The 27625-nt window shown below is 47.0% G+C and overlaps 1 protein-coding gene and 1 long non-coding RNA gene across 3 annotated transcripts in view; one reads left to right on the forward strand and one right to left on the reverse strand.

Moving 5' to 3' along the window:
* Window positions 1-566: 566 nt before the first annotated feature.
* On the reverse strand, window positions 567-25415 carry LOC310745593. The gene is made up of 3 exons (XR_014540199.1): window positions 25326-25415; window positions 6590-6854; window positions 567-3660 (listed from the first exon to the last, which is right to left on the reverse strand). It is a non-coding gene; the product is annotated as an uncharacterized lncRNA (long non-coding RNA).
* EGFR (epidermal growth factor receptor) overlaps window positions 25333-27625 on the forward strand; it is a 147216-nt gene continuing 144923 nt past the window's right edge. For both annotated transcript variants that reach the window (XM_083577651.1, XM_083577652.1), the window contains exon 1: window positions 25333-26241. In XM_083577651.1, coding sequence (XP_083433777.1) covers window positions 26112-26241 — 130 coding nt within the window. In that variant the 5' untranslated portion in view covers window positions 25333-26111. The remainder of the gene's footprint in view (window positions 26242-27625) is intronic.

Here is a 27625-nt window from a genome sequence, read left to right on the forward strand (position 1 = left end):
TCCAAAAATCCAACACTGTCTCCTTTGTCTTGCTAATATTTAGGTGCAAGTTATTCTCTATGTAGATACTTTTTCAACCTCCCCCCTGTACGCTGATTCATCTCCACCTGTCATTAGACCCATTATGGTATGTCAGGGAACTGCCATCGGAGCCAGAGGGAGGGCTCCAGAGGGATTCCGGAGAGCGTCCCGGGAGGGAGAGAAGCAGCCCATCTTCTGGGGAAGGAAATCAGGGTAGCATCAGTGGAGAAGGGGGGCAGATGGGGGAAGCGGCGAGGTGGCTCCATGACTCCTCGCCGGAGACCAGCGGGGAGAGCACGGGTCCTCCGCTGCCCACACCCTCCCTGCGCAGAAGGCTTCCGCGCAGGGAGAGTAGGCGGTGACTAGGCTTCAAAGAGCTTCTTTGCTGGAAGAGGTTCAAGAAACGCCCACTGACGGATTCTGCCAGCGATTGAGACAGCCACGGGTGAGAGGCTGTCCAGACAGAAAGGGTTCACCCAGGTAACCTAGCCAGGTGTGGTGCCGATTTACGCACGAGCAACCCCTAGAACCATTACATGGTAGTATCATCTGCAAACTGAATAATTGCAGTAGATGGATCAGATGAAATGCAGTCGGATGTATACAACTGAGTACAGGTAGGGACTCAGCACACCTCCCTGTGGGGTGCCAGTGCTGAGCTTCAGGGAGGTAGATGTAACAGGCCCAATCCTCACTGTTTGTGGGGTTATTAACTCTTTAGGTTATTCTAGTGCTGCAAATCTCTCATGCCTGTCAGGGGCTGGTCTGGGGCTTAATGTTGCAAATGGATTGGTAACAGGTTTTTTAAAATATTTACGTAATTTTTCATGGAAAGGCAAAATCTGTCTTCAAATGAGAAAAGATACTGGCTGGTATTTTCATACAATTGATGCCATGTGGACTTTGCAACAAAGGGGGGGGGCATGTATGAGGAGTGCCCATCCTAGAATAAATACTAGTATTGAAGCACCTACAATTATTAGGCCGCTCTTACTGATTTGCGGCCAGTGCTGCAATAGCATCAAGGAATGCTTATATCTAAAGCTGGAGCCCCAGCCTAGTTGAGTGTTTTATTTTGTAGGATATTTAGCTTGCTACACTAGCCCTGAATGTCAGACTAACAGCCCTGCAGTATGTCCTGTTTTGAGTTATTTATTTCCTATCATATGTGTTCATTTGATAACGATGTAGTAAATGAATGCTTTAAATTCTTTTTGAGTGAAGACTTTGCAAAAGGATTGATATATAGATTTTATTTTACTGGAGACTGAACACTGATATACTAATAAGCATGAATCCAATAACACTGTAACTTCTTTGGAAGTCCTAATTTGGAAATACATTCAACTTAGCTTGCTCAATTACATATTGGCTAAATAGTCAGGAAAAGCCATTGCTATGATTCTTGCAACATGGGACTTTAGTCTATGTTGAGTTGTATTAGAGATTCAATCCCAATTACTTGGTTTCCTCTAGGAGCCTGTGGCTTGGTCTGTGGCTCATGTTCACTGTTGGTGGTCTTGCTATAAAAGCACATTCTTTGTGGAAACAGATTGCTGACTGCCGACTTTCAGTTTTTTCTTGTGCTGAAGGCAGGTTTGTTTTGAGGGCTGATACAGATCCCTTTGAAGCAAAAAAGGGAAAAAATAGTCTTTTTTCCCTTTTGTATTTACTTTAATATACATTTGATTGACTCCTTGCTGATACTGTCAGTAAGACTCTCTGTATACAGTTGAAATCAAAATTATTCAATCCCCATTGCAAATGTTTATTATCAATATTTACAGACTTGTTATTTATTATTATTTGAATTTATATACCACCATAGACACGGGTGGTGCTGTGGGTTAAACCACAGAGCCTAGGACTTGCCGATCAGAAGGTTGGCAGTTCGAATCCCCGCGACGGGGTAAGCTCCCGTTTCTCAGTCCCTGCTCCTGCCAACCTAGCAGTTCGAAAGCACATCAAAGTGCAAGTAGATAAATAGGTACCGCTCTGGCGGGAAGGTAAACGGCGTTTCCATGCGCTGCTCTGGTTCGCCAGAAGCGGCTTGGTCATGCTGGCCACATGACCCAGAAGCTGTACGCCAGCTCCCTCGGCCAATAAAGTGAGATGAGCGCCGCAACCCCAGAGTTGGTCATGACTGGACCTAATGGTCAGGGGTCCCTTTACCTTTACCTATATACCCACAGGTCTCAGCTGTTTACAATGAGCAAATCAAGCAAAATCAATTGAAATACCTCAATATTTCAAGTGGTTTCACCCAAATTCAGCTGACAATGCAACTTATACTGGCTTCTCCAGTCTCACTATTATCCAACCCCCTGAATAGAATCCCTCACAACAGCACAAATACAGCAGGTGTTGTCTCAAGAACACCTGGTGCAAGTAATCAAGGGCTTCATTAGCTGCACCAGGTGTGCTTGGGCTGGAACACATGAAATACCTGAACTGACTAGGGGTTTGCTGAGTGTCAAATTTGGCTGCATGTTAGAAATATGGCTACGTCAAGAGAATGGTCTAAGAAGGTAAGAGAAGAGATCATTGCCCTTCACAAACAAGGAGCAGGATACAAGAAGATAGTGAAGGCACTGGATGTTCCTAGAGACACTGTTGGAAGCATAGTTCACAAGTACCAAGTTAAAAGAACAGTGATTACACTACCTGAATGGGGCAGAAAAAGGAAGCTATCTGCATGTCAGGGACTGGGCAGAGGAGGAATGGTGGAGACCACCTCCCCAACCTGACCCTTCCAGAGAAGAGAAAGACAGTTTAGAATTACAGCAGGGGTTTGGGTTGAGGGAGGTCACAGCTCAGAGGCAGATGAAGGGAAAAGTTGGGAAATAATGGGAGAGGAGGAGGAAGAGGAAGCACCAGGGTGGCGACAGCTGATGGACACAGTGTCTTTAGAAAGCAATCCAGCCCCCCCCCCCGCAAATCCAGGCAAGCCTTGAAAGTGGGAGAGCAAAGAGCTCAAAGACAGAGGGCACATGTCAGCACTCGGAGAAAGGATGACGAATGAGGAAGTGGGAGAAACGGGGGTGGAGATTCACTTGGGACAATGCCATTATCCAAGAAGCCTCTCTCTGTAAATACTGAATAAAAAGTGGATGGTAAGAACATTCCTTGTCTTTGTACGTTCCAGGGCAACCGGCCAGGGGAGCTGCTGGCAGCAGCCTGACACTTGAGGCAGAAACCTGATTTCAGAGAAGACAGGCTGGGAATAGCCCTCAAGTGGCTCCAAAAGAGCTGCAGCAAGACTTGGTGGCAGCAGACACTGAGGTTTCAGTGAGCACAGTAAGGCGCATACTAAATGCAGAAGGTTTCCATGCAAGAACTCCAAGATGTACTGACCCCAAAGTACAAGAAAAGTTGGCTCCAATATGCTCAAATAAATAAGCCACAGAAGTTTGGGATTCTGTTCTGTGGAGGAATGATACAAAATTGGAATTTTTTGGTCTCGTGGATCAGCACTATGTCTGCAGGAAGAAGAATGAAGCATATGCTGAAGAGAACACTCCAACCACAGTGAAGCCTGGTGGGGGCTCGGTGATGCTCTGGGGCTGCTTTGCATCCTCTGGTACTGGAAACTTGCAGCGTGTGGAAGGTGGGCAGGATTCATTGAAGAATCGGAAAAGCCTAGGAGGAAACATCACACCATCTGTGAGAAAGCTGAAGACTGGAGTCATTGGACCTTCCAACAGGACAATGATCCCAAGCATACCTCAAATACCACCAAGACTTGATTGAAGTAGTTCTGGAAGGTTCTACAGTGGCCAATGATAATACAGTCGTACCTTGGAAGTCAAATGGAATACGTTCTGGAAGTCCGTTTGACTTCCAAAATGTTCAGAAACAAAAGTGCGGCTTCTGATTGGCTGCAGGAAGCTCCAATTGGAAGCCCCAGAAGCCCTGTTGGACGTTTGGCTTCCAAAAATAATTTCAATTTCAACTCTGTGTGTAACTATATAATAATAACTACTTTCATATAAATTGTCTACCTTTAAAATCCATTTAAATTAAAGCTATCTAGCTAAAGCTGGCTGGGTGCACATTGCCAGCTTGAGACACAGATGGGTTGTTCTTTTTCTCAGGTTGGATCAATTTTGTGGCACCAGGTGGAAACAGATGAGGTTCTGCTGGCTTCATATTTCAATGTGTGTGCTGTATAAGTCCACCAAAGAACAAATATTGTTTGCTAACAAGAGGCTTCAAAAGCCTTGATGAACTGCACGATAGCCTTGTGTGCGTCACTCTAGAGACCCCGTGCCCCTAGTTTTGCAACAATTCCATGAATCCTTGACCTGTGCTGCTGAAGACCCTAATAAATCTGTTATGATTGGCCTGAGCAGACTAAAGAAAGAAAGAGTTATGTCCATGCAGTGCTGCTCCCTTTCACTGTACATTTTGGAGGTGTTTTATTGTGGAAGATAAATCGCATTTTCCTTATGGAAGGACAACAATTTCGATGGATAATTGTCTTAGACTTGCAACAGAGAAAAATTAAGAATGTCATCCAGTCTAGTTACATATCTATCCTAGAAAGAAGACTGCTGTTGAAATGAAATGCTTCCCCTTGGAATAATAATGAATATTGCAAATAAAATCACTTTAAACCAGCATGTTTAGGTGTAACAAGGAGATGAAATCTATTGGATGATTGGAAGCATCTCTTGGACAGGATTTATAGCTTGGAGATTACATGGTTAGTCACTCTTTAGAATGGATTCAGATTGCCATTTACCAAATGGTAGCTTACTGTGATGTGCAAGTAGCCACTTGGTAGACCAGGATATCTCTATTTATTCTGCCCAGCAGTAAGGTGTGATAAAATCATTTCCTGGATCTACTCTTAGTCTTCCCATTTCGTATCTGACATTTGGAAATATCATTATTTCCAGTTGCTATATAGTTGCTATATACACTTTAAGAAGAACTAATTGTGCCCTTACAAATGCAACAGCTTGCCATTATAGCCCCAATCAAAATAAATGTAGTTATGATTAACCCAGGACCCATGGTTTTCAACTGGATTCAGTCACAACGTATTTTGTTGCATTCCTGAAGAAAATGAAATATTGATTCTCTCAAAAGAGATTTCTGTAGATTACAGTGGGGATTTTAATTCACAGATTTCAGGATTGTGCGGCTGTTATATATTAGCCATTCAGTATACACTAATTTTATTGAAACACAAAAATGATCTGGTTTTCATTTATGTTTGTTTTGGTAATTTTTGTTCTGGTATCATTTCAACTATGCACAATCAACAAAACAACAGCTCACACTCATAAATCATTTTCAACATTATCTGACTTCTTTGGGCAGGCACAGAGTAGGTTCAGCATAAGGCATAACTAATTTAAAATATATCTAGTTTAAAAATATTAAATTCAGTTTTTGAACTTATAAGGTGGCCATATGCATCCCCTTAAAGGTTAAATATCACCTTTTTGGGAGGAGGATATTTAAACTGGGGACATGGTGCAGATTCAAAATATAAATGCACACACACTGGCACAATTTTCTGTTTTATTTGGGGACTCTGAAACTGCTTTGAAATAACAATAAAAAAAGAAAAGTAAGTGATCCCACCAAAATGGCCTCTCGGTCTTAGTCAAATTTGCCTATTTGGGAAAATTCATTTGATCAACAGTTTCCAAACAGGTCCACCCTGCTCAGGCCATTTCAGTGAGTACACACAGGAACTCAAATGCTAGAAAAGAACATATTCTTCCAGTCAGGACCAAACTGTTCATTACATTGCTCAAGAGTTTTAAATCACATGCTTAGGACTGGGCACGTTGCTTTCTTAACTGGGAGATTTTTCAGCAGGAAAATGGCACAAAAAGAAGGAGTTAATTCTTCTCTCATCATACAGCAGTCCTGGTCCAGATTAAGGTACCCTGCAACTACTTTTTGTTAATAAGGAGACATGCCCAATCCTAAGCAAGTGTTTAAACATCCTCCTAATGTAACATAATTTGGCCCCCGTTCTAGCTGTTCAAGCACACAAAGTGAGAATCTCAGACAGACAAATAGCTGGACATACCATGAGCAATGGGGCAGACTATTGGTTTGAATAGAGCTGAGCAGAACAACAGTTAATGGTGTGAGATGTGAGCAGGGAAGTCCTGGATCAAATGTCACCCCAGCTGTGAACACATCTGGTGTAGGCACACAGTTCTCTCTGAACCTCAGACCCACCCCACAAAAGAGGGGAAATAATACATGACCCCTCCCCTTGACAAGGTGGTTGGCTCAGAAGCACTCTATAAATGCTACATATCACTGTGTGACTTCTGTGGAAAGAGCCCACATCTCATCACTCCAATTGAATGAGATTGTCCCAAGCATATTAGCATCCAACTGGTGTTGGGGGGTGGGGGGTAGGATCTTTTTCTTTTGCCTTCTCAGGCTCCAGCCATCTGCTGTCTCAACTATTGCTCAACACTTAAACTGCCAGAACCATTCTGAATAGTTGTCATTCTGGCCAATATCACTCTAGGAGGCTGTGTGTTGCAATAATTCCTATTCCCACCTAATGACTGAAAAACAAACATCCTACCCCTTCACTGAGTGTGCTGCTTTGAACAGGGTGGCAGTCCTACTGTATCTCCCCATCCCAGGCAGAGTCCAAAACATTTAGAGCCTCTTCACCGGAAGCAAAGTTTAAAAGTTCAGTATGGAGGTCTGAGAGGCTGTAAATGAAGTGGGTAAGAACAGTGCTGGCTCCTCATTGCGTACCCTCAAACTGGATGATCAGAAGGAAACCTTTCTGATTCCCCCTGTGATCTTTCTGAGTGCTTCATGCAGCTGTGTGTCTCTCTCCCCTGTGTAGGAAAAAGGAAGCAAAGAGAATGTGGCTGGCTCAGGAGATCTATGCAGAAGCACACATGGAGCCGACATTGTCCACACTCCCTTAAATGAACATAGCAAGTTGACATTTAACGTTAACTCAAATTCTAAGGAACTAGTCAGTCATAAATCTTTGGGATGATTTATCTTTTCCAGGCTTTGCTCGTTGTAGCCACTGTTGGCACACATAATGCAAACTCTAAATCAGTCATTTTAATTGACTCCTTATAGGAGTGGAATAAAAAGACAGAAAACAGGTTTAAAGATAATTGAAATTGGTTTCAGAAAGGTTTTGCTTCTCATCCATTGTTCTTTTGTTCTTTTGTTACTCAAGTCAAAAAAGTTTTTGAAAAAGAATAAAAACATGTAAAGCCTGTTTACTAAAGGTACAGTATATGGAACAAATGGCCAGACTGTGAGTAGCAAATCCTTTTAAACTGCATTAAAAAATTCTGTGTAAGAAACTGAGAATGCTTCCAGACAGTCACTATTTTGGGGTGAGATCCAAACACATCCTGGCAAATGCAGGTCACATAATTAATGCTGATTCAGTGCTCTTGTGCAACAAACTTGCTCCCCCCTCCCGACCTTTTGTGATAAGGAAACTGATGAGAAAATATACTGGAAAGCATAGGAGAGCAATTAAATATTCCAAGACAGTCTCAAACCAACAATGAAGGAATTTTAAGTTTACAGAGAAAGTCCATGATGCAGCAAAGCAGATGTATTTATTTTTGTCCCTATAAAGAAAATGTAAGGCACCCAAATATAAACAAAACATGTTAAATTGTCTGTGGGTACCATGCATAAGAAATGGAAACAATGCCATTTTAAAAGTGATAAAACATTAGCTTTGATAGTAGGAAAAGCAAGTGCTCTGTCATAAAATGATCTGTCACTTTAGAAGGCAATTACTAGACATACAATATTACTTATAGCTGTTTCTTCATTGATTTCTTCTCCATTGTTCATGTAGACTATATGCGCATCTCATAGTGCATGGAGGATTTAAGTACTTAGGTATTAACCTCAACACCACAGACACAAGACAACATATAGGGGCTGTATAAAGGCATTCAACAAGAACTTAGGAAACAGAAGCATCTCAGTCTTAGCTGGCTTGAGCGAATAGCCATGGTCAAAATGTCAGTGTTACCTAAGTTCTTTTTTTCTCCTTCAAGTTTTGCCTATCCTTTCAGCTAAAGAGATGGCAAAACAAACTCAATGCATTTGTGTCAGGAGGCAACAAATCTAGGAGAAGCAACAAAACTCTTTACATAGAACAAAAGGAGGAATGGGAATGCCTAACTTAACATTAAAAAAGATGTTTAAATATAGCATTCTTGCTCAGGTTGATGGGAGAAGAGATTACTAAAGTAGACCAAATATTATTTATGTATGCCACCGATGCGGCAAGAATTTTGTTAGCCCAAAGATGGAAATTACAAGAATTACCAATGGTTGAGGAGTGGCAGATGAAGATGATTGAATATACGGAGTTGGCCAAATTGACTGTGAGGATCCAGAACCAAGGCGACCAGAAATTCCAGAGAGATTGGAATAAATTTACTTTAGCTGAAAGGATAGGATCTTAAAGAGGCTATTGTAAAAAGTTGAAGACACTAGCAGGACTGACATAAATCCTGCAGCACAGTGTAATAATAATATCTGACCATAGAAGGATTTGATACATATCAAAGGACAGAAACTGACAATAGAAAGGCGTGTACAATTTATGAGGAAGCAGGAAACCAGTTGAAGGGAGGGAGGGAAGTCACGAGCTCAGGGGAGCAAATGCATTTGATTGATTATTGTAATGTTGTTATATTTTATATTTTATTAATGAAAATAATAATAATAATATTTAAAAAAATAAACTATGCTGCTTTTCAAATTAAATCCTTGATCCCATTGCTCAGGGGGAGCCTGGGGTTCAACTCAAGATGGTCTCTTCCACACCTTAACGGGAGCCCGCCCTTCCTTACCTTTGTCCTTGAAGGCGGTAAAGGAAAACAGACAATCCATTTAGTACTGTAGATCAGTACTTATGTGTGGAGAACATGGAGCAGAACACTGGCCCCAGACCCTGAACTACTGATCCTGGATCATTCAGCTTTCAGACACACAGATAAATATTAACAGTTCAAGGATTTGAAGGACATAGGCATTTCTACAATCCGTGACCTGCTTCCCAGAGGGAAAGCAATTTCCAAAGAGGAACTGCAAGGAAAATTAAAAGGCACTCATATTACCTGGTTTCAGGTAGCCCAGGCTCATTCTTTTGCACCCTCTTTGGAGTGCAGGGGAGACAGCCTAGCATACTTGCTTTGTATGAATCCTTATGAAGCAGGATGACCTGAAGGGTGCTATTTCCCAAATATTAGATCACGAATGTCAGGGAACTGACATCGGAGCCAGAGGTGGAGGCAAGGCTCCCAAGCGATGCTGGAGAACGGCCCAGCAGGGAGAGAGGCAGCTCATCGGCTGGGGAAGGAAATCAGCATAACACCAGGGATAAAGGGGGGCAGATGGGGGAATCGGCGAGGGGGCTCCAGGACTCCTCGCCGGAGACCAGCGGGGAGAGCACGGGTCCTCCGCTACCCACACCCACCCTGCGCAGAAGACTTCTGCGCAGGGAGAGTAGGCGTAGACTTGGCGTCAAAGAACTTCTTTGCTGGAAGAGGTTCAAGAAACGCCCACTGACGGATTCTGCTAGCGACTGAAACAGCCACGAAGTGAAGGGCTGTCCAGACAGAAAAGGTTTAACCAGGCAACCTAGCCAGGAGTGGCGGCAACTTACGCACGAGCAACCCCTATAACCATTACAGCAATCCGTCAGTCTCTGACGTTGCTTGTGCACAGCGACAGGGAGGCAGCATAATGAGCCAAACCGGAGGAGCCGGCGCAACGGAGCAAGCAGCTGGAGTGCAAAATCTGGTGGAGAGGAACCAAGATTTGGAACAGCATGTGGCTCTCCTGACGGCGCAGCTGGACGAAAGGCGGACTCAGGATGCACAGGTCAGACCCACCCCAGTCGCAAGGAAGGTACCGGGACTGGTACACAAGTTTGGGGGGAAGCCCCAGGACTATAACGCGTTCCGAACGGAAATAGAGTACGCTTTGGAACTGCAGCATAATGACTTTGCTGATGATGGGGAAAGGGTGGCCTATATTGTCGGGCATCTACAGGATGGGGCCCGGGAATGGATCAGGCCCCTAATGGCGACGCAAATTGCTGCCTTGAAGGACCTTAGGAAATTCTATCAGGCAATGGATGCAATGTATTCCAGTGAAGTGGAGCAAAATGTGACTCGACGGGAATTGATGGGGTGCAAGCAGGGGAGCCAATCAGTTAGAGACTACTGGTTGCGCTTTGCGATGTTGATCCACCGGCTAAGGGTGGGATCTGGACTCTGAACCCATTCAAATGTTGTTTGAGAAGGGGTTGTCCCCAACTGTGAAGGACGAGCTTTCCCGCGTGCCCCGCCCGCAGTCGATGGATCAGCTGACCAATGCTGTGCTTGCGATTGGAGTAAGACAGGAAGCGCGGGCTCAGGAGAAGCGCGAAGGGAGAGGGGAACGTTGCCATGACTACCGCATTCCTGAAATACCGAGGCAGCCTTCCCAGCCGGCTGAGCCAATGGAAATAGATGGCGCGCGAGAGAGATAGAGATGTTTCAAACTCCAGTGAAGGTCGCAAGAGGGAGGGAAAGGATTGGAAAACTACCAAGAAGTGTTTCCTCTGCCAATGGCCAGGACATTTTGCCAGGGTCTGCCCTCAAAGAAAGGCCTGGCAAGGGATGGTGGGAGCTGCTGGCTGTGAGGAGGAGGGGGGAAAGGGGCAGGCGCAGGGAAACGCCAACACTTGACTGCCAATCAGCGGGGACAGCAGCCAAGCCAGCAACCAATAGAAGTGCCCCAGCCAGACCCTCCCAGGGCAGCTATAGCCATAGAAGTGGTGCGAGAACTCCCGAATGGGCACCCAGTCAAGGTGGAGGGGCTGCTGGATTCAGGCAGCTCCTGCAATTTCTTCAGCAAGGACTTCGCTCTAGAGCACCAACTCCACCTTCTGCCCCTGGATTTTCCCTTGCAAGTGACCACCATCGATGGCAGGGAACTTCTGGGAGGGGAAGTGACGCACCAGACCCCACCAATGAGAATGAGGGTTTCCAGGCACACGGAGACCATTGCCTTTGACGTAGCCACACTGGCAGGACTCCCAAAAATATTAGGGATGAGCTGGCTGGCACTACATGATCCAGTAGTGGCATGGCATCAGCGGTCGGTCACCTTTGGGTCAGCTTACTGCTTGGAACACTGTCTAGGGGGGGGAACCCAAGGATGACCATGGCCAGGGTGGAGGGGGTTGCTGTGGAGCCAAAAGGGGAGGTGCCACCACAATATGCTGACCTGCAGGAGGTCTTCAGCGAGGAGGCGGATAGACTACCCCCCCATAGGCCCTTTGACTGCCAAATCAACTTACTCCCAGGGGCTCAGCTGCCGGTGGGTAAGCTGTATGCCATGTCTGACCGGGAAATGCAGGAGTTGCGGGAATTTATTGACAAGAACCTGAAAAGAGGTTTCATAAGAGAATCAAAGGCGGTGGGGGGCAGTCCGGTGTTCTTTGTGGACAAAAAGGATACTAATCAGCCTAGATTAGTCGTAGATTTTAGGGCCTTGAACCTTGTATCACAACCCGTGACCTTCCCAATGCCCAGGATTGACGACATTTTAACACGGGTGAGGCAGGGGAAAATCTTTACTAAACTGGACCTCCGGGGAGCGTACAATTTGATTAGGATGAGGGAGGGGGACGAATGGAAAACCACCATGTTCACCCCCCTGGGGGCCTTTGAGTACTTAGTTATGCCATTTGGATTACAGTCGGGCTCCGCCTGCTTTCAAGCATTCATGCACCACGTGTTGGGGTCCTTGCTGTACAAGAACTGCGTAGCCTTTTTGGACGACGTCTTAATCTATTCTGACAATGAGAAGCAACATGTCAGAGACGTCAGGGAAGTGCTAAAGAGACTGCAGAAGCACCAGTTGTGGGTCAAGCTGGAAAAATGCCAATTTCACGCAAGAGAGGTTGAGTTTCTGGGGTACAAGTTGTCAGACAAGGACCTAGCTATGGACCCCAGCAAGGTGCAGGTGGTGCTGGAATGGAAGGCCCCCAAAACCCGGAAGGACGTGCAGAGGTTCCTAGGGTTCAGCAACTTCTACAGGAAGTTCATCAAGAACTTCGCCCACTTGACAGCGCCAATCACAGATTGTCTCAGTAGCAAAAAGAAGTTCGTCTGGACAGAAAGTGCCCAGCAATCCTTTGAAAGACTGAAGAAGGCGTTCGCTTCGGAAGAGCAGCTCCTGCACGTGGATCTGCAGAAGCCCATGAGGCTGGAAACTGACGCGTCAGACCGAGCCATTGGAGCGGTACTGTTGCAGCCAGGGGCCAGCAGAGCCTTTTTCTTGAGGAAGCTGAGCAAGTCGGAGCAAAACTACACGGTGTATGACCACGAACTGCTTGCAATTTATGCAGCATTTCGACGATGGAGACATCTGCTAATAGGGGCGCAGCACAAGATCCAGGTGTGTACGCATCACAAGAACTTGGAATACTGGAGGACTGCGCGAGTACTCAACCAGAGACAGATTCGATGGGCACAGGAGTTCTCCAAGTTTTCCTTCGAGATCCGGTACGTGCCGGGAGAGGAAAACGTAAGAGCAGATGCTCTCTCCCGGAAGCTGGAGTACATGGAAGGAGAGGGACCGCCGGAAGTCAGACACGTGTTCCCCGAGAACCGATGGGTGTGTGGGGGAGTGTTGGTTGGGAAACGAGAACTGGCCGGGCTTACTAGAAACGACGAATTCGCTCAAACTAAAATCAGGGAACTCCAGAACGGAAGGGAAAACCATGGAGGGTTTGAAGAAAAGGAAGGGCTACTATACTACAAGGGGGCGCTGTACGTACCGGGGGAGACCTTGAGGGGAAGGGTACTCAAACAACTCCACGACAACCCAACAGCGGGGCACTTTGGTCAACACAAAATCATGTTGCTTGTCACTAGGCAGTTCTGGTGGCCAAGGGTAAGGGAAGATGTACGGGAATATGTACGGGGGTGCGACCGCTGCCAGAGGGCAAAGGGGGAGAGGGCTGCCCCCGCAGGGTTACTGGAACCCTTACCCACGACAGGAAGACCCTCGGAGGTGGTATCCATCGATTTTATGACAGATTTGCCCAAGTCAAGGGGGAAGACAGCAGTCATGGTAGTAGTCGATCTACTGACAAAAATGTGCCATTTCATAGCTTGCTCGCATGCGGTGATGGCAGAGGAAACAGCCAGGTTGTTTGTGGATCACATCTTCAGGCTGCATGGAGCTCCCTCGAGGGTCAGCTCAGATCGCGGGAAACAATTTACTTCCCGGTTCTGGAGGAAGCTCATGAGCTTGCTGCAGGTCGAGGTGGGCTTCTCGACGGCGAGACACCCGGAAACCAACGGGCAAGCAGAAAGAGCGAATAGTATACTCCAGCAATACCTACGCTGCTACGTCAGCGAGAGACAGAACGATTGGGTAGAGAAACTAGCGCTGGCTGAATTTGCGTACAATAACGCTGAACATGTGTCCACAGGAATGAGCCCGTTCATGGCCAGTTATGGGTGTCACCCCAGGGCCTTCCCGGGGAGGGGGGAGGAAGGGGGGAGCGTACCTGCAGCAGAGCAGTTTGTGGAAGAAATGGAGGCCTTGCACCAGCAACTTAAGATGAACTTGGAACGGGCCAAGGAAATTTGTAAGAGGCAGGCAGACAAGCACCGTCGGGAAGGGGAGACCATACGGGTGGGAGACCGGGTGTGGTTGTCAATCCAAGGGTTACCCTTTAAGGGAGGGTGCAAGAAGTTGCAGCCAAGGCGGCTGGGACCTTTTGAGGTAACACAGCAGGTGAACCCCGTGGCATTCAAGCTCAAGTTGCCTGACAGCATCAAGATACACCCGGTGTTCCATAGGTCCCTACTCTCACCGTACAGGGAGGGGCGGGAATTCCCGGGGCGAGAGGGAGAAGTCACCACACACCCGCAGGTAGAGGAGAGGGAACACCACAACCAAGCCACGGAAATACTCGATTCAAGGTGGCGAGGGCGCCAGGTGGAGTACTTGGTAGCTTGGGAGGGAGAACCCAGGTCAGAAAACACGTGGGTTCCCGCGGAGGCAATCAATGACGGGTATCTTGTGGAGGAGTTCCACAGCCTGTTCCCAGATAAACCAAAACCACTAGCGAGATTCTGGGAGGAGCAATTTGGAACCACAGACGATGAAGAGGATTTTGTGGGTTTTCCTGCCTCCGAAGAGGAGGGAGGAGAGGCATCAGAGGAAGAAGAATCAGACTGGGAGGCCCACCCCGTGGGAAGAGATCGGAGCGGGTGGGAAGCGGGTTTTGAATCCTCAGAGGATGGCGACAGCTCCTTCCGGGGATTCCCCGCATCGTCGGCCGAGGAAAGGGACGAAGTTGGATCAAAAGGTCGGGCCGGGGGTGGAGGGGGTCCTGGGGGGGAGGTGGATGTCAGGGAACTGACATCAGAGCCAGAGGTGGAGGCAAGGCTCCCAAGCGATGCTGGTGAAGGGCCCAGCAGGGAGAGAGGCAGCTCATCGGCTGGGGAAGGAAATCAGCGTAACACCAGGGATAAAGGGGGGCAGATGGGGGAATCGGCGAGGGGGCTCCAGGACTCTTCGCCGGAGACCAGCGGGGAGAGCACGGGTCCTCCGCTACCCACACCCACCCTGCGCAGAAGACTTCCGCGCAGGGAGAGTAGGCGGAGACTTGGCGTCAAAGAACTTTTGTGCTGGAAGAGGTTCAAGAAACGCCCACTGACGGATTCTGCTAGCGACTGAAACAGCCACTAAGTGAAGGGCTGTCCAGACAGAAAAGGTTTAACCAGGCAACCTAGCCAAGAGTGGCGGCAACTTACGCACGAGCAACCCCTATAACCATTACAACAAAGTGGGGTATGCTAGAGGCCTTCAAATTGTATGGGAATCAGACTTAGGTCACCCAGTTGAAGATCACAAATGGGAGGGTATCAGGACCACTATCCCACTCAAAACCATTTCTGCTCGCTTACAGGAGGCCTTGCTCAAGGTCGTTCTCCGATGGCACTGGATGCCAGTTAGGGTGGCAAAAATTAATCCCTCCCTTTCCCCTTTATGTTGGAAGGGCTGTGGAAAGCTTGGCTAATTTATTCATGTTTGGTGGGAATGTCCTCATATTAACAACTTTTGGAATAGTGTATTCTCCATTATATCTGCAATTACAGGCCAATCCCCTTTCTCCAAATCCTGTCTTAGTCCTACTGTCTTTGGACTTATACTTAGGCTCCACCCTGCACCACAGCCAACTAGTAGAGCTCTTACTGACTGCAGCATGATTAGCAATAGCTCAGCAATGGAAGAACCAGAACGTAATCCCCCCTGAACATATGAGAAAATAATATAAGGGATATAGCAATGTCTGAGTGTCTCACCAGACGCAGGAGGGCAGTTAAAGGCATAACAAATAGTGACACCTTCCAAGAAATGTGGACCCCTTTCTTCAACTATGTTAATGACCAAAATCAAGACCTTCTTATACCAGCTCAATATTCTCAGTGGAGAGATATAATTGCATTTGAATTTGCATCCCCAAATGATGCATCTATAAAGTTGTTAGACTTTAAGTTGCTGCACAGGACTCTATTGGTTTTGCTGCAACATGGCTACTGCTTTGGAAGAATATATAACCAAGGCGTTCTCTCCCCTTTCAAGCAGCACAATTAACAAGGGAACTCCAAAAGGCTGGATTTTTGCCTCTACAATAAGGATAAGAATGTTTTTATTTTGCTGCTTCTTTTACCTGTGCTAAGCAAGTGCACATCAATAAATGTGGATTGAAACATGTTCTCGTCTGCCTTTTATGATGCACTGATTGCTATGTATTTAGTTTATGATGCTCTGTTATGACTTTTGTTCTTGACAAATACATTCATTCAGCCAGTTAAAAGTAAACAACAAGCTTTTTTGATGCACGAGGAACTGGGGCAGAATGCAACTGCAGGTAAAGACCTGGGTGAAACTTTACTTGTTATTCCTCAAGTTTCATTGAACTAAAAACCAGTAAAACTAACAACCTACAATGATGTAATGATTGCAAAGCTAGGTAATCATTAACAGCATCAGCAATGTTTGGTCATTACCTTGCTAAGGGCAGTGTGTCTGCCACACTGCTGCAACGGAGGTGGTGGGAGGTGGAGGTGTTCCATGCCTTCTCAGAAGACACTGAGCAAGAAGCATCAAGGCCCTGTGGATAATGTTAATAACTTGTTTGTACCATTTCCATGAACAGGCATAAGAATTCCCCTTTAAGGGTTGTTTCCACACCAGCTGTTTAGTCTGGAATTGAGAAGAGCAATTCACTCATTTATCAGGGAGACAAACTACTGCATTCCAGTGTTTTCTACAGTGTCATCCTGTCCTTTTTTTAAAAAAACACCCAAGTTGTTGCAATTTTTCTGACTTTGAATAGATTTTCAGCAGCAATCTGTTCCATGCAGGATTTACATAGCGTGCATATCCACTGTATACGAGCCCTGCTGGATCAGACCAAAGGCCTTTCTCACCCTGCATATTGCTTCCCACAATAGCCAATCAGATGCCTGCTATTGTATTCAGGGACACTGCCTATGATCTTGGAAACAGCATAGAGCTAGAATAGAATAATAGAATAGAATAGAATAGAATAGAATAGAATAGAATCATAGAGTTGGAAGAGACCACAAGGGCCATCGAGTCCAACCCCCTGCCAAGCAGGAAACACCATCAGAGCACTCCTGACATATGGTTGTCAAGCCTCTGCTTAAAGACCTCCAAAGAAGGAGACTCCACCACACTCCTTGGCAGCAAATTCCACTGTCGAACAGCTCTTACTGTCAGGAGGTTCTTCCTAATGTTTAGGTGGAATCTTCTTTCTTGTAGTTTGGATCCATTGCTCCGTGTCCGCTTCTCTGGAGCAGCAGAAAACAACCTTTCTCCCTCCTCTATGTGACATCCTTTTATATATTTGAACATGGCTATCATATCACCCCTTAACCTCCTCTTCTCCAGGCTAAACATGCCCAGCTCCCTTAGCCGTTCCTCATAAGGCATCGCTTCCAGGCCTTTGACCATTTTGGTTGCCCTCCTCTGGACACGTTCCAGTTTGTCAGTGTCCTTCTTGAACTGTGGTGCCCAGAACTGGACACAGTACTCCAGGTGAGGTCTGACCAGAGCAGAATACAGTGGCACTATTACTTCCCTTGATCTAGATGCTATACTCCTGTTGATGCAGCCCAGAATTGCATTGGCTTTTTTAGCTGCCGCATCACACTGTTGGCTCATGTCAAGTTTGTGGTCCACCAAGACTCCTAGATCCTTTTCACATGTACTGCTCTCAAGCCAGGTGTCACCCATCTTGTATTTGTGCCTCTCATTTTTTTTGCCCAAGTGCAGTACTTTACATTTCTCCCTGTTAAAATTAATCTTGTTTGTTTTGGCCCAGTTCTCTAATCTGTCAAGGTCGTTTTGAAGTGTGATCCTGTCCTCTGGGGTGTTAGCCCCCCCCTCCCAGTTTGGTGTCATCTGCAAATTTGATCAGGATGCCCTTGAGTCCATCATCCAAGTCATTGATAAAGATGTTGAATAAGACTGGGCCCAAGACAGAACCCTGTGGCACCCCACTAGTCACTCTTCTCCAGGATGAAGAGGAACCATTGATGAGCACCCTTTGGGTTCGGTCAGTCAGCCAGTTACAAATCCACTGAGTGGTAGCATAGTCAAGACCGCATTTTACCAGCTTCTTTACAAGAATATCATGGGGCACCTTGTCAAATGCCTTGCTGAAATCAAGGTAGGCTACATCCACTGTGTTCCCTTCATCTACCAGGCTTGTAATTCTGTCAAAAAACGAGATCAGGTTAGTCTGACATGACTTATTTTTCAGAAATCCATGCTGACTATTAGTGATCACAGCATTCCTTTCTAGGTGCTCACAGACTGTTTGCTTAATGATCTGCTCCAGAATCTTCCCTGGTATTGATGTCAGACTGACTGGGCGGTAATTATTTGGGTCCTCTCTTTTCCCCTTTTTGAAAATAGGGACAACATTTGCCCTCCTCCAGTCTGCTGGGACTTCGCCTGTTCTCCAGGAATTCTCAAAGATGACTGCCAGTGGTTCTGAAATCACATCTGCCAGTTCTTTTAATACTCTTGGATGCAGTTCATCTGGCCCTGGAGACTTGAATACATCTAGACTAGCCAAGTATTCTTGTACTATCTCCTTAGTTATTCTGGGCTGTGTTTCCTCTGCTGAATCATTTGCTCCAAATTCTTCAGGTCGGGCATTGTTTTCTTTATCGGAGAAGACTGAGGCAAAGAAGGCATTGACGAGTTCAGCCCTTTCTGTGTCCCCTGTTTGCATTTCACCATCTTCTCCTCTGAGTGACCCCACTGTTCCTTTGTTCTTCCTTTTGCTACGGACATACCCATAAAAGCCTTTTTTGTTGCTTTTAACCTCTCTAGCAAGCCTGAGTTCATTCTGTGCTTTAGCTTTTCTGACTTTGTGTCTACACGTGCTGGCTATTTGTTTGAATTCCTCTTTGGTGGTTTCCCCCCTTTTCCATTTTTTGTACACATCCTTTTTTAATCTTAACTCAGTTAAAAGTTCTTTAGATAGCCACCCTGGCTTCTTTAGGCACCTTCCATGTTTCCGTCTCATTGGTATTGCCTGAAGTTGTGCTTTTACTATCTCCCTCTTAACAAACTCCCAGCCATCATGAACTCCCTTTCCTTTTAGTATTACTGTCCATGGGATCTCACCCAGCACTTCCCTAAGTTTTATGAAGTCGGCTTTCTTAAAGTCAAGAAATTGAGTCCTAGTATGCTTGGCTGCTCCTTTCCGCTGTATAGTAAACTTCAGAAGAGCATGATCACTCGGGCCTAATGATCCTTCCACTTCTACCCCACTAACCAGGTCATCAACATTGGTTAGGACCAGATCTAAAATGGCTGTTCCTCTTGTTGCTTCTCCCACTTTCTGGACAATGAAGTTGTCTGCAAGGCCAGTGAGGAATCTGTTTGACCTTATGCTCTTGGCTGAGTTTGACATCCAACAAATATCCGGGTAACTGAAGTCCCCCATTACTACTATCTCCCTTCCTTTTGCATGCTTATAGAATCATAGAATCATAGAATCATAGAGTTGGAAGAGACCACAAGGGCCACCGAGTCCAACCCCCTGCCAAGCAGGAAACACCATCAGAGCACTCCTGACATATGGTTGTCAAGCCTCTGCTTAAAGACCTCCAAAGAAGGAGACTCCACCACACTCCTTGGCAGCAAATTCCACTGTCGAACAGCTCTTACTGTCAGGAAGTTCTTCCTAATGTTTAGGTGGAATCTTCTTTCTTGTAGTTTGGATCCATTGCTCCGTGTCCGCTTCTCTGGAGCAGCAGAAAACAACCTTTCTCCCTCCTCTATGTGACATCCTTTTATATATTTGAACATGGCTATCATATCACCCCTTAACCTCCTCTTCTCCAGGCTAAACATGCCCAGCTCCCTTAGCCGTTCCTCATAAGGCATCATTTCCAGGCCTTTGACCGTTTTGGTTGCCCTCCTCTGGACACGTTCCAGTTTGTCAGTGTCCTTCTTGAACTGTGGTGCCCAGAGCTGGACACAGTACTCCAGGTGAGGTCTGACCAGAGCAGAATACATTGGTATTGCTTGGCCATCTGTTCCAGGAAGGCATCATCTATGTCCTCCGTTTGGCTTGGGGATCTATAGTAAACTCCCACAATGAGGTCACTGTTATTCTTCTCTCCCTTAATTTTGACCCAAATGCTCTCACTTTGGCTTTGAGGTTCTAAATCTTGGATCTCTTCACAGGTATACACATCCCTGACATATAACGCCACTCCTCCTCCTTTTTTGTCTGGTCTGTTTCTCTGAAATAGATTGTATCCCTCCGTTATTACATTCCAATCGTGGGACTTATCCCACCAGGTTTCAGTGATGCCTATTACGTCATATTTAGTTTGCTGTACCAAGAGCTCAAGCTCATCTTGTTTATTTCCCATGCTTTGAGCATTAGTGTACAGACATTGAAGTCCATTAATCATTCCCCCGTGTCTCTTATTTAAGGATTTTTTCCTCCCACCACTAGGTCTGCGTGCTGTTTGCTCCATTCGGTCTATGACATTTGGATGATCATCTTCATCAATTGATAGACTCCTACCTTCAGGAGCACTGTCTCCCTCCCCCACATTAGTCAGTTTAAAGCCCTCCTGATGAGGTTTCTGAGATTTTTGGCAAAAACATTCCTCCCAACCGTTGTGAGGTGCAGCCCATCGCTTGCCAGAAGTCCGTCTTCAAGAAACTGCAGTCCGTGATCTAAGAATCCAAACCGTTCCTGTTTACACCATTTGCGAAGCCAGTTGTTCACTTCTATTATGCTATTATGCTATTATGCTATTATGACTCATTATTATAAATCAGAGTTGGAATGAATCTAGTCCAACGAATGCTATTTTTCTAGAAAAAGAGGTGCTGGAATTCACCATGAACACCTTCCTTTTTCTCTTAAAATTGCAATGGTGCTGAGAGATGCTGGAAATGAGTTCTGGCAAGTTCCTGGCTGAATAAAAGCCTTGAACCCCCTTCAATGCAGGAATATGCAGGTGGCTCATATGGGAACCAAACCCACAACCTTGGCATTTTATCAGCACCATGCTCTAACCAAATGAGCTAACAGATGCTATTGATAGCATTATCTTCCATGAATTTAATCCCCTTTTAAAGCCATGAAAGTTGTGGTAGTAAATTCCCCCCCCCCCCCCCCGTTTACCTTGGTGCTGTATGAGGAAGTACTTCCTTTTGCCTTGCCTGAGACTTCCACCATCCAGTGCCACAGAATTATAGAATTGTAGATTTAGAAGGGACACCAAGGGTCATCCGGTCCAACCCCCTGGATGACTCCAGGTTCCAGTAAGACAAGTGGAAAATTCATTCTCTCTCTCTCCACTCCCCCACCCCCACATATGTATAATTGTATACACCTCTATCATGTGCCCCCATCCCTCTCTACTCATCACTTTCCTTAACAAAAAGCATCAAGCATTGCAACCCTTCCTTGTAGACTACTTGCTCCAGTTCCCTGATCGTTACTGCATCTTTTCCACATCTGCAAAGTCATTTTTCAGATGTGATAGCCAGAATTGTACACAGTATTTGAAGAGCAATCATAGAATCATAGTGATGGTAGATTTTGTAGGGTACACATTTAAAGCAAACTAACACAACACTTCCAGGTCAAATACATGGATGAATAGAGTGTTATGCTTGCATTTCTACACTTCTTCATAGTTTGCAATAAAACTATTGATTAAAAAATTGAGGAATGGGGGAATTTACCCTCGAATTAGCAGCCACTCCCTGCCCCTTCTGTTTAAGAGAGAGCATGCATGGGCTTCTCTTTGCAAACAGTCCTTTCCCCCATTTGAGCAGAAGATGAGCAGGAAAATGCATTGTGATTGAAGAAGAGCTTCCAGAACACATTTTGCAGCTGCTTTGTAGATACAAGAACAGGAACTACAGCTATTGCTAAACTGGCAAAACTAGGCTGCTCCCTGTCTGTTGTTTTCTAATAAATTTTCCTTTTAAAAAGAAAATACCCTTTTGCCTGCTTCCTGACACAATCTTTGCACTGAGGGAAACTGCATGACATTTGTGAACATTAAGATTGTGGTAGACAGCACAAGAGATACAAGAATTCTCTGCCTAGAATTGTCTCCCACAGCTTGTCACAAAGCAAACAGAATGGAGCTTCCCCAATATCTGAGGCACTGATAAAGCTATAGTTGTAGCCTCCAATCCCGTCCCATTTCCAAATGAGGCACTGGGAAGGAGACAGACCCCCGCAACATGTTCCCCTTCTCATGTTATACTCACAAGGAGAGAGCAGGCGTGAAGCTCAGTTGGACCTAATCCTCTTCCTGATGGGTTTCCAAGAGGATTGGGCATCTGAAAGCAACTCCTCTCTGTTCCTGTTCCAACTTCTATGAGAGACTATGCGCCAAAGGTGCACATTTGCGGAAATACTCATAATATGAAATGTAATACCAGCAGTACATAGGCCTTTTTATTCAGAGCAAGTTCTTGAGACCAGGCAGCATAAACCTGTTTTGTTTCATTCAGCATCTAGAATCAAATGTTGAATTAACACTGAATTTAACTCAGGAAGTATATGTGCATGTGTTTGCTGTCTGCGGTTGTTACAGCTTCTTTCCTTTGCTGGGTTTTTAGTTGGGGGGGGGAGTTGTGGTATGACTTGATAGATGTTTCTAAAATTGTGATGGATTCCCCTGGGGATGGATTCCCCTGGGGAAAAATACATTCCTTTACACCAGTAGTGAGGAGGTTTTGGCCTATGTGCTGCACATAAATTTTGGTCTAATTTCATGCAATCTGTCAGACACTCTAGCCCACTCTTGCTCTGGACCACTCCTCTGTGAATTGCTTCCTTTTCTACAAATGCATCTTGGGTTTGTGTTGAGTATGTGTGTGTAAGAGAGAGGGAGGAAGACAGTGGGGAGGAGATTGGGATGCTACAGAGAGGGAGAGGGAGAGGGAGAGAGAGAGAGACAGTACAGATACAGAGTGGCATAGGAAGGGTGAGTGAGGTTACCTTTAAGTGACTGTGCTACGCTACACAAAGGATGATCAGAAGGCATAACATGATCTACTGAAAGATCTCTGAGTGATTTATAGTAGATGGGCAATGGTTTTTAACTTCCAATTGTGTAATAGCAGCAGCTGCAACAAAAAGGCTTTCCTCCCTAAATCAGACTGATGGTTAATATGGTATAGGGATATTTAAAAGCACTACCACAGCTGGGCGGCAATGCTCACTCCACCACTGCCTTGCTTTTTAATCAGATTGTTTCCTATTCCAGAATTTTATTCAGAAATTTTCTTTAAAGGGATGGCAAATCACTGTAATTTGACCTGAAGGTGCTGCTGTGCAATGCCAGGTCAATGACTGATAAGACCACTGCTATCCACGACCTGATTGTGGATGGAGGACTTGACCTGGCATGTGTAACAGAGACTTGGTTGGATGAAGCAGATGGGCCTGTCCTTGCCGCTGCTTGCCCACCAGGTTTCTCTTACGCACAGCAACCCAGGTCATGTGGGCGGGGAGGGGGTTTAGAGTGATTTTTAGGAAGTCATTAGTTTGCACCAGGCATCCTATTGGGAAGCCCCTATTTTCTGAGTGCATGTTCTGGAAGTTGGGCAATAGGGGCAGTACAGGATTCCTTTAGGTGTACCGACCTCCCCGCTGCACCAAGGATTCCCTGCCCGAGCTGCTTCAGGTGTGGCGGATGTTCTCCTGGAGACACCTAGTTTGGTTGTCCTGGGGGATTTTAACATCCATGCCGACATGACCTTACAAGGGGCCGCTCGGGACTTCGTGGAAAGCATGGCCTCCATGGGGCTGTCCCTGAATATGTCTGGCTCAACCCATAGCCGTGGACATGCCTTAGACTTGGTGTTTACCTCTACGGATGTTGGTGATCTAACACTAACTAAAAGCGAAACAAAAGAAGTGCCATGGTTGGATCACTTCCTGGTGCAACTGGACTTCTCTGCAACCCTTCCCCTCTGCAGGGAGGTGGGACCAATTCAGATGGTCCGCATCCGCCACTTAATGGTTCCAGAGAGTGGTAGGGGATGTTTTATCCCATGCTGATGGCCTTTCAGCGGATTTCTTGGTGGCCTGCTGGAATGCGGAGTTAACCAGGGCTATCAACTGTCTGGCTCTTAAATGCCCTCTCTGACTCCATGGACCGGACATGGATTAGAGCTCAGTGTCGAGCCTACCAAGTGGCAACAGTGACGGCAAAGAGGACCTTCTTCACCCCCTCTATTGCATCTGCTGGAAACAGCAGCAGGAGGCGCTTTCAGGTGGTTTGCAATCTAACAGAACAACCTTCACTATTGGGGCCTGGCAAGGACTCCAAGATCTCCTGCAATAATTTTGCAAAGTTTTTTGCAGATAAAGTCGCTGAGATTCGGAAAGAGGAAGACTCCACTGTGCGGGCAGGGCCAGGGCAGAAGAGTGCTAGAGTCCTGTCTAGTCAAGTTGCATGGGATCAATTCCAATCTGTTACCTCCGAGGATGTGGACAGGCTGCTTGGACAATCCTTGCCCATCCTGGCTCATAAAAGCGAGCTGGGAAGGGCTGGGAGATGGGCTTCATGGGGTGGTGAATGCTTCCCTTTGTGAGGGAGCCTTCCCAGACCCACTGAAAGAGGCGGTCATTAAACCGCTTCTTAAAAAAACATCTTGGGATCTGGCCGATATGGCCAACTATCACCCAGTCTCAAATCTTCCATTATTGGGCAAGGTAATTGAGTGGGTGGTTGCTGAACAACTCCAGGCACGCCTGGAGGATGCGGACCATTTGGATCCCTTCCAGTCGGGATTCAGGTCTCATCATGGGAGTAAAACTGCCTTGGTTGCGCTGGTTGATGATCTCTGGTGGGCTAGGGACAAAGGTGAAAGCTGTTTCCAAGTTCTAATGGATCTCTCAGTGGCCTTTGATACCATCAGCCACGACATCCTTCTGGACCATCTAGAGGAGCTGGGAGACCATTATACAGTGCTTCCGCTCCTTCCTCCTGGGCTGTGTCCAGAAAGTGGTGTTGGGGGATGAGTGTTCAGACCTCACTTGTGGGGTGCCTCAGGGTTCCATCCTCTCCCCCATGCTTTTTAACATCTATATGAAGCTGCTGGGAGAGATCTTCAGGGGTTTGGGCTGGGTGTTCATCAGTATGCAGATGATACCCAGCTCTACTTCTCTTTTAAATCAAAACGGTCTCGGTCCAGTATACCTGAAGGAATGTCTCCACCCCTATTGTTCTGCCCGGACACTGAGGTTCAGTGCCGAGGGCCTTCTGGCAGTTCCTCCACTGCAAGAAGCCAAGTTACAGGGAACCAGGCAGAGGGCCTTCTCGGTAGTGGCACCCGCCCTGTGGAACGCCCTCCCACCAGATGTCAAGGAAATGAACAACTACCAGACTTTTAGGAGACATCTGAAGGCAGCCCTGTTTAGGGAAGTTTTAAATGTTTGATGTTTTATTGTGTTTTCAATGTTTTGTTGGAAGCCGCCCAGAGTGGCTGGGGAGGCTTGGCCAGATAAGTAAGTAAGTAAGTAAGTAAGTAAGTAAGTAATATTATTAATTATTATTATAACTGCCGTGTGATCTTTGGATGGTGGTACATAAATTTAATAATAATGATAATAAAAGCATAAATTCTGCTTTCCAGGATGACCATGCCCAGAATGTTTAGGGAGGGAGGGAACGGGATGGTTAGGCCAAACTCACTTAGGGTGGCCTGAAAAGAAGCGGGCCGAAATGCGCAAAGCAGGATGGCCGGACTGGCCCGCCTTCCAGGCGCCCCCTCGTCTCCCCGCTGCCTCCGGCGTTCCCGGCGAGGCTTCCGACCCGCTTTCCTCCTCCTCTCCACCATCTCCGGGGCTTGGGAAGTTGCAGGGCTGCGAGGCGGGGCGGCGGTTGCAGCAGCCGCAGATAAGGAGGACCACAGGCAGCGGCGGCGGCGGCGGCGGCGGGGGCAGTGCGCGTGCGCGACGCTCAGCCCAGCTCAGCCCGCCCGACGGGAATTTCTCGCCCTTCCCACCCGCGGCTGCGCTGGGCAGGTACGAAGCTCCACCTGAAGGCAGCGCGGAGCGAACCTCCCGGGCCGCCGCCAGCCGCGCTTCTCGCTCTCCCCGCGTCTCCCCCGCCGCCTCTCTCCGCTGCTCGGCCGGAATCCTCAGAGGCAGCTGCTTCAGCTCTTGGAAACGCGGCGTCGACGGACCAGGGGAAAAGTTTTGCCGGCCAGTTCCGCGCCGAGAAGGCAGGCAGCCAAGCAGGCGCGTCTTCCTCGTCGCCTTCGCCGCGCGCAGAGCAGCTCCGCTGGCCGGCGCCTCCCGCACCTGGAGCGGGGCCGGCGGCCGGGAGAAGAGCCCCTGCGCCCAGTCTCGCTCCTCCTCCTCTCGGCTGCCGGAGAGCAGCGAGCGCGGCAGGCGGCGCTCCCCTGGCATGGTCCCGGGCGGCGCCGGAGAGGCAGCCCGGCGCGCGAGGGTTCGCTGAGGAGCCGCCCGGCGGGAGATGGGGCTCGGCGGGGCTGGCTCGGCTTCGCTCGCCGGCGGAGGAAACTTCGGGGCGAGGCGCGCGGCCGCCGCCCTCCTGGTGGGGCTGCTGGCCGGCAGCTTGTGCGGCGCCGCCGACGAGAAGAAAGGTGAGCGCGGAGAGGGCGAGGCTCGCGGGGAAGGGTCGGCGCACGGAACTGGAGTCTGGAGGCGCCTCGGCTTAGTCGGGAGGGCGCTTGGCACATGCCTGATTTTGCCCGCCCTCTGAGTTAGTATTTATTTTCCCGCGGTGCTGGCCCAGACTTGGATCATTCCACTGTTTTCACCTGTGCTAAAATACTGACTTTTTGGGTTGTGGAATTGTCTTCTGGGGTTTTCCCTGGGCGCCAGGAAAGCCCTTGGTCTGGGCTCGCTACTCCAGACTGGCTCTATGTGGTGGTGGCTTTGCATCAGATTCCTCCCAGGTTATCATAGAACATTTGCCATAATTGTTTGATAGTAGTAATAATATTTGCTAATAGTAATCCTTTTGTGGGGAGCTGAGACTGTGATGGCGATCAGTTGTTAGGTCTTGGAGGGAAAGCTCAATAGAGGGGAAAACTAGAGGTGGCACAGGTGCCACAATTTCTTCGCGGCTTCTGGGTAACTTGCTGGCGACTTCAGACTTTTCTTAAATAACAGGACAGAGGCAACAAGTTAGGCACACATTCCCACTATACCCAGTGACCTCTTTGGAATGACCTTCTAAGAATGAGAGCCAACTTTGTCTGCCATTGAGGTGACATCCACCCCAATACAGAACTTGTCCCAGAATATTTCCTAGTTATTTTTCTTATTTTGTTTATATTCTAAAGTGCTGCCTAGCTTCTGAAAGGTTATGTCGTAATAAAGTTATTTGCTTTTAAGGTACCACATGATTCTCTGGGGTTTTACAGGAAGAGACTTGGCCAAGACGAACAAATTGATAGTGGAGAGAAGTCTGTTGTTTATGTGTGGACTTTGTCAGTTTCACAAGGACCCACATACCCTGCGAAGTGGTTCCTGCCCAGAGTTCATTATCCTTTTCCTGTAACGTGGGGAAAACCACCAGTGATTCATAGGAATGCCCAAGCCTAGCAACTAGCATTCCAGCCAGACCTGAGGTTTGCAAGTTCAGTGTGTTTGTATGCTTGGTTCCCTGTTCCAACCTTTTAAAATGACCTCTTTACTATCTGGAATAGTTAAGGAATAGTAGAAGGAATAGTTGAGACCAGTGCCTTTTCAACTCTGCTTTTCCTAAAAAGAAAAAGGGTTAGACGTTATTAATGTAAGTGGTTCCCAATCTATGATTGAAAGCCTTGTCAACCTCATAGAAACTTGCCTGGAGTTTCATCCACTCTCCCCGTCTCCCTTCACTTGACTTAAGTTTAAGAGCTGTAAAGAAAGTTCTGTTGCTGCTGAAAAACCAGTTTGAAAGCTGCAGCAGGGATGGTGGGAGAGTTTTGTGGTGGTTATTTTGATCTGTAAGTGGTTTCCCCTTTCTTCTTCTTCCCT

Source organism: Podarcis filfolensis (assembly GCF_964270895.1).
Source record: "Podarcis filfolensis genome assembly, chromosome: 12".
NCBI lineage: Eukaryota > Metazoa > Chordata > Lepidosauria > Squamata > Lacertidae > Podarcis > Podarcis filfolensis.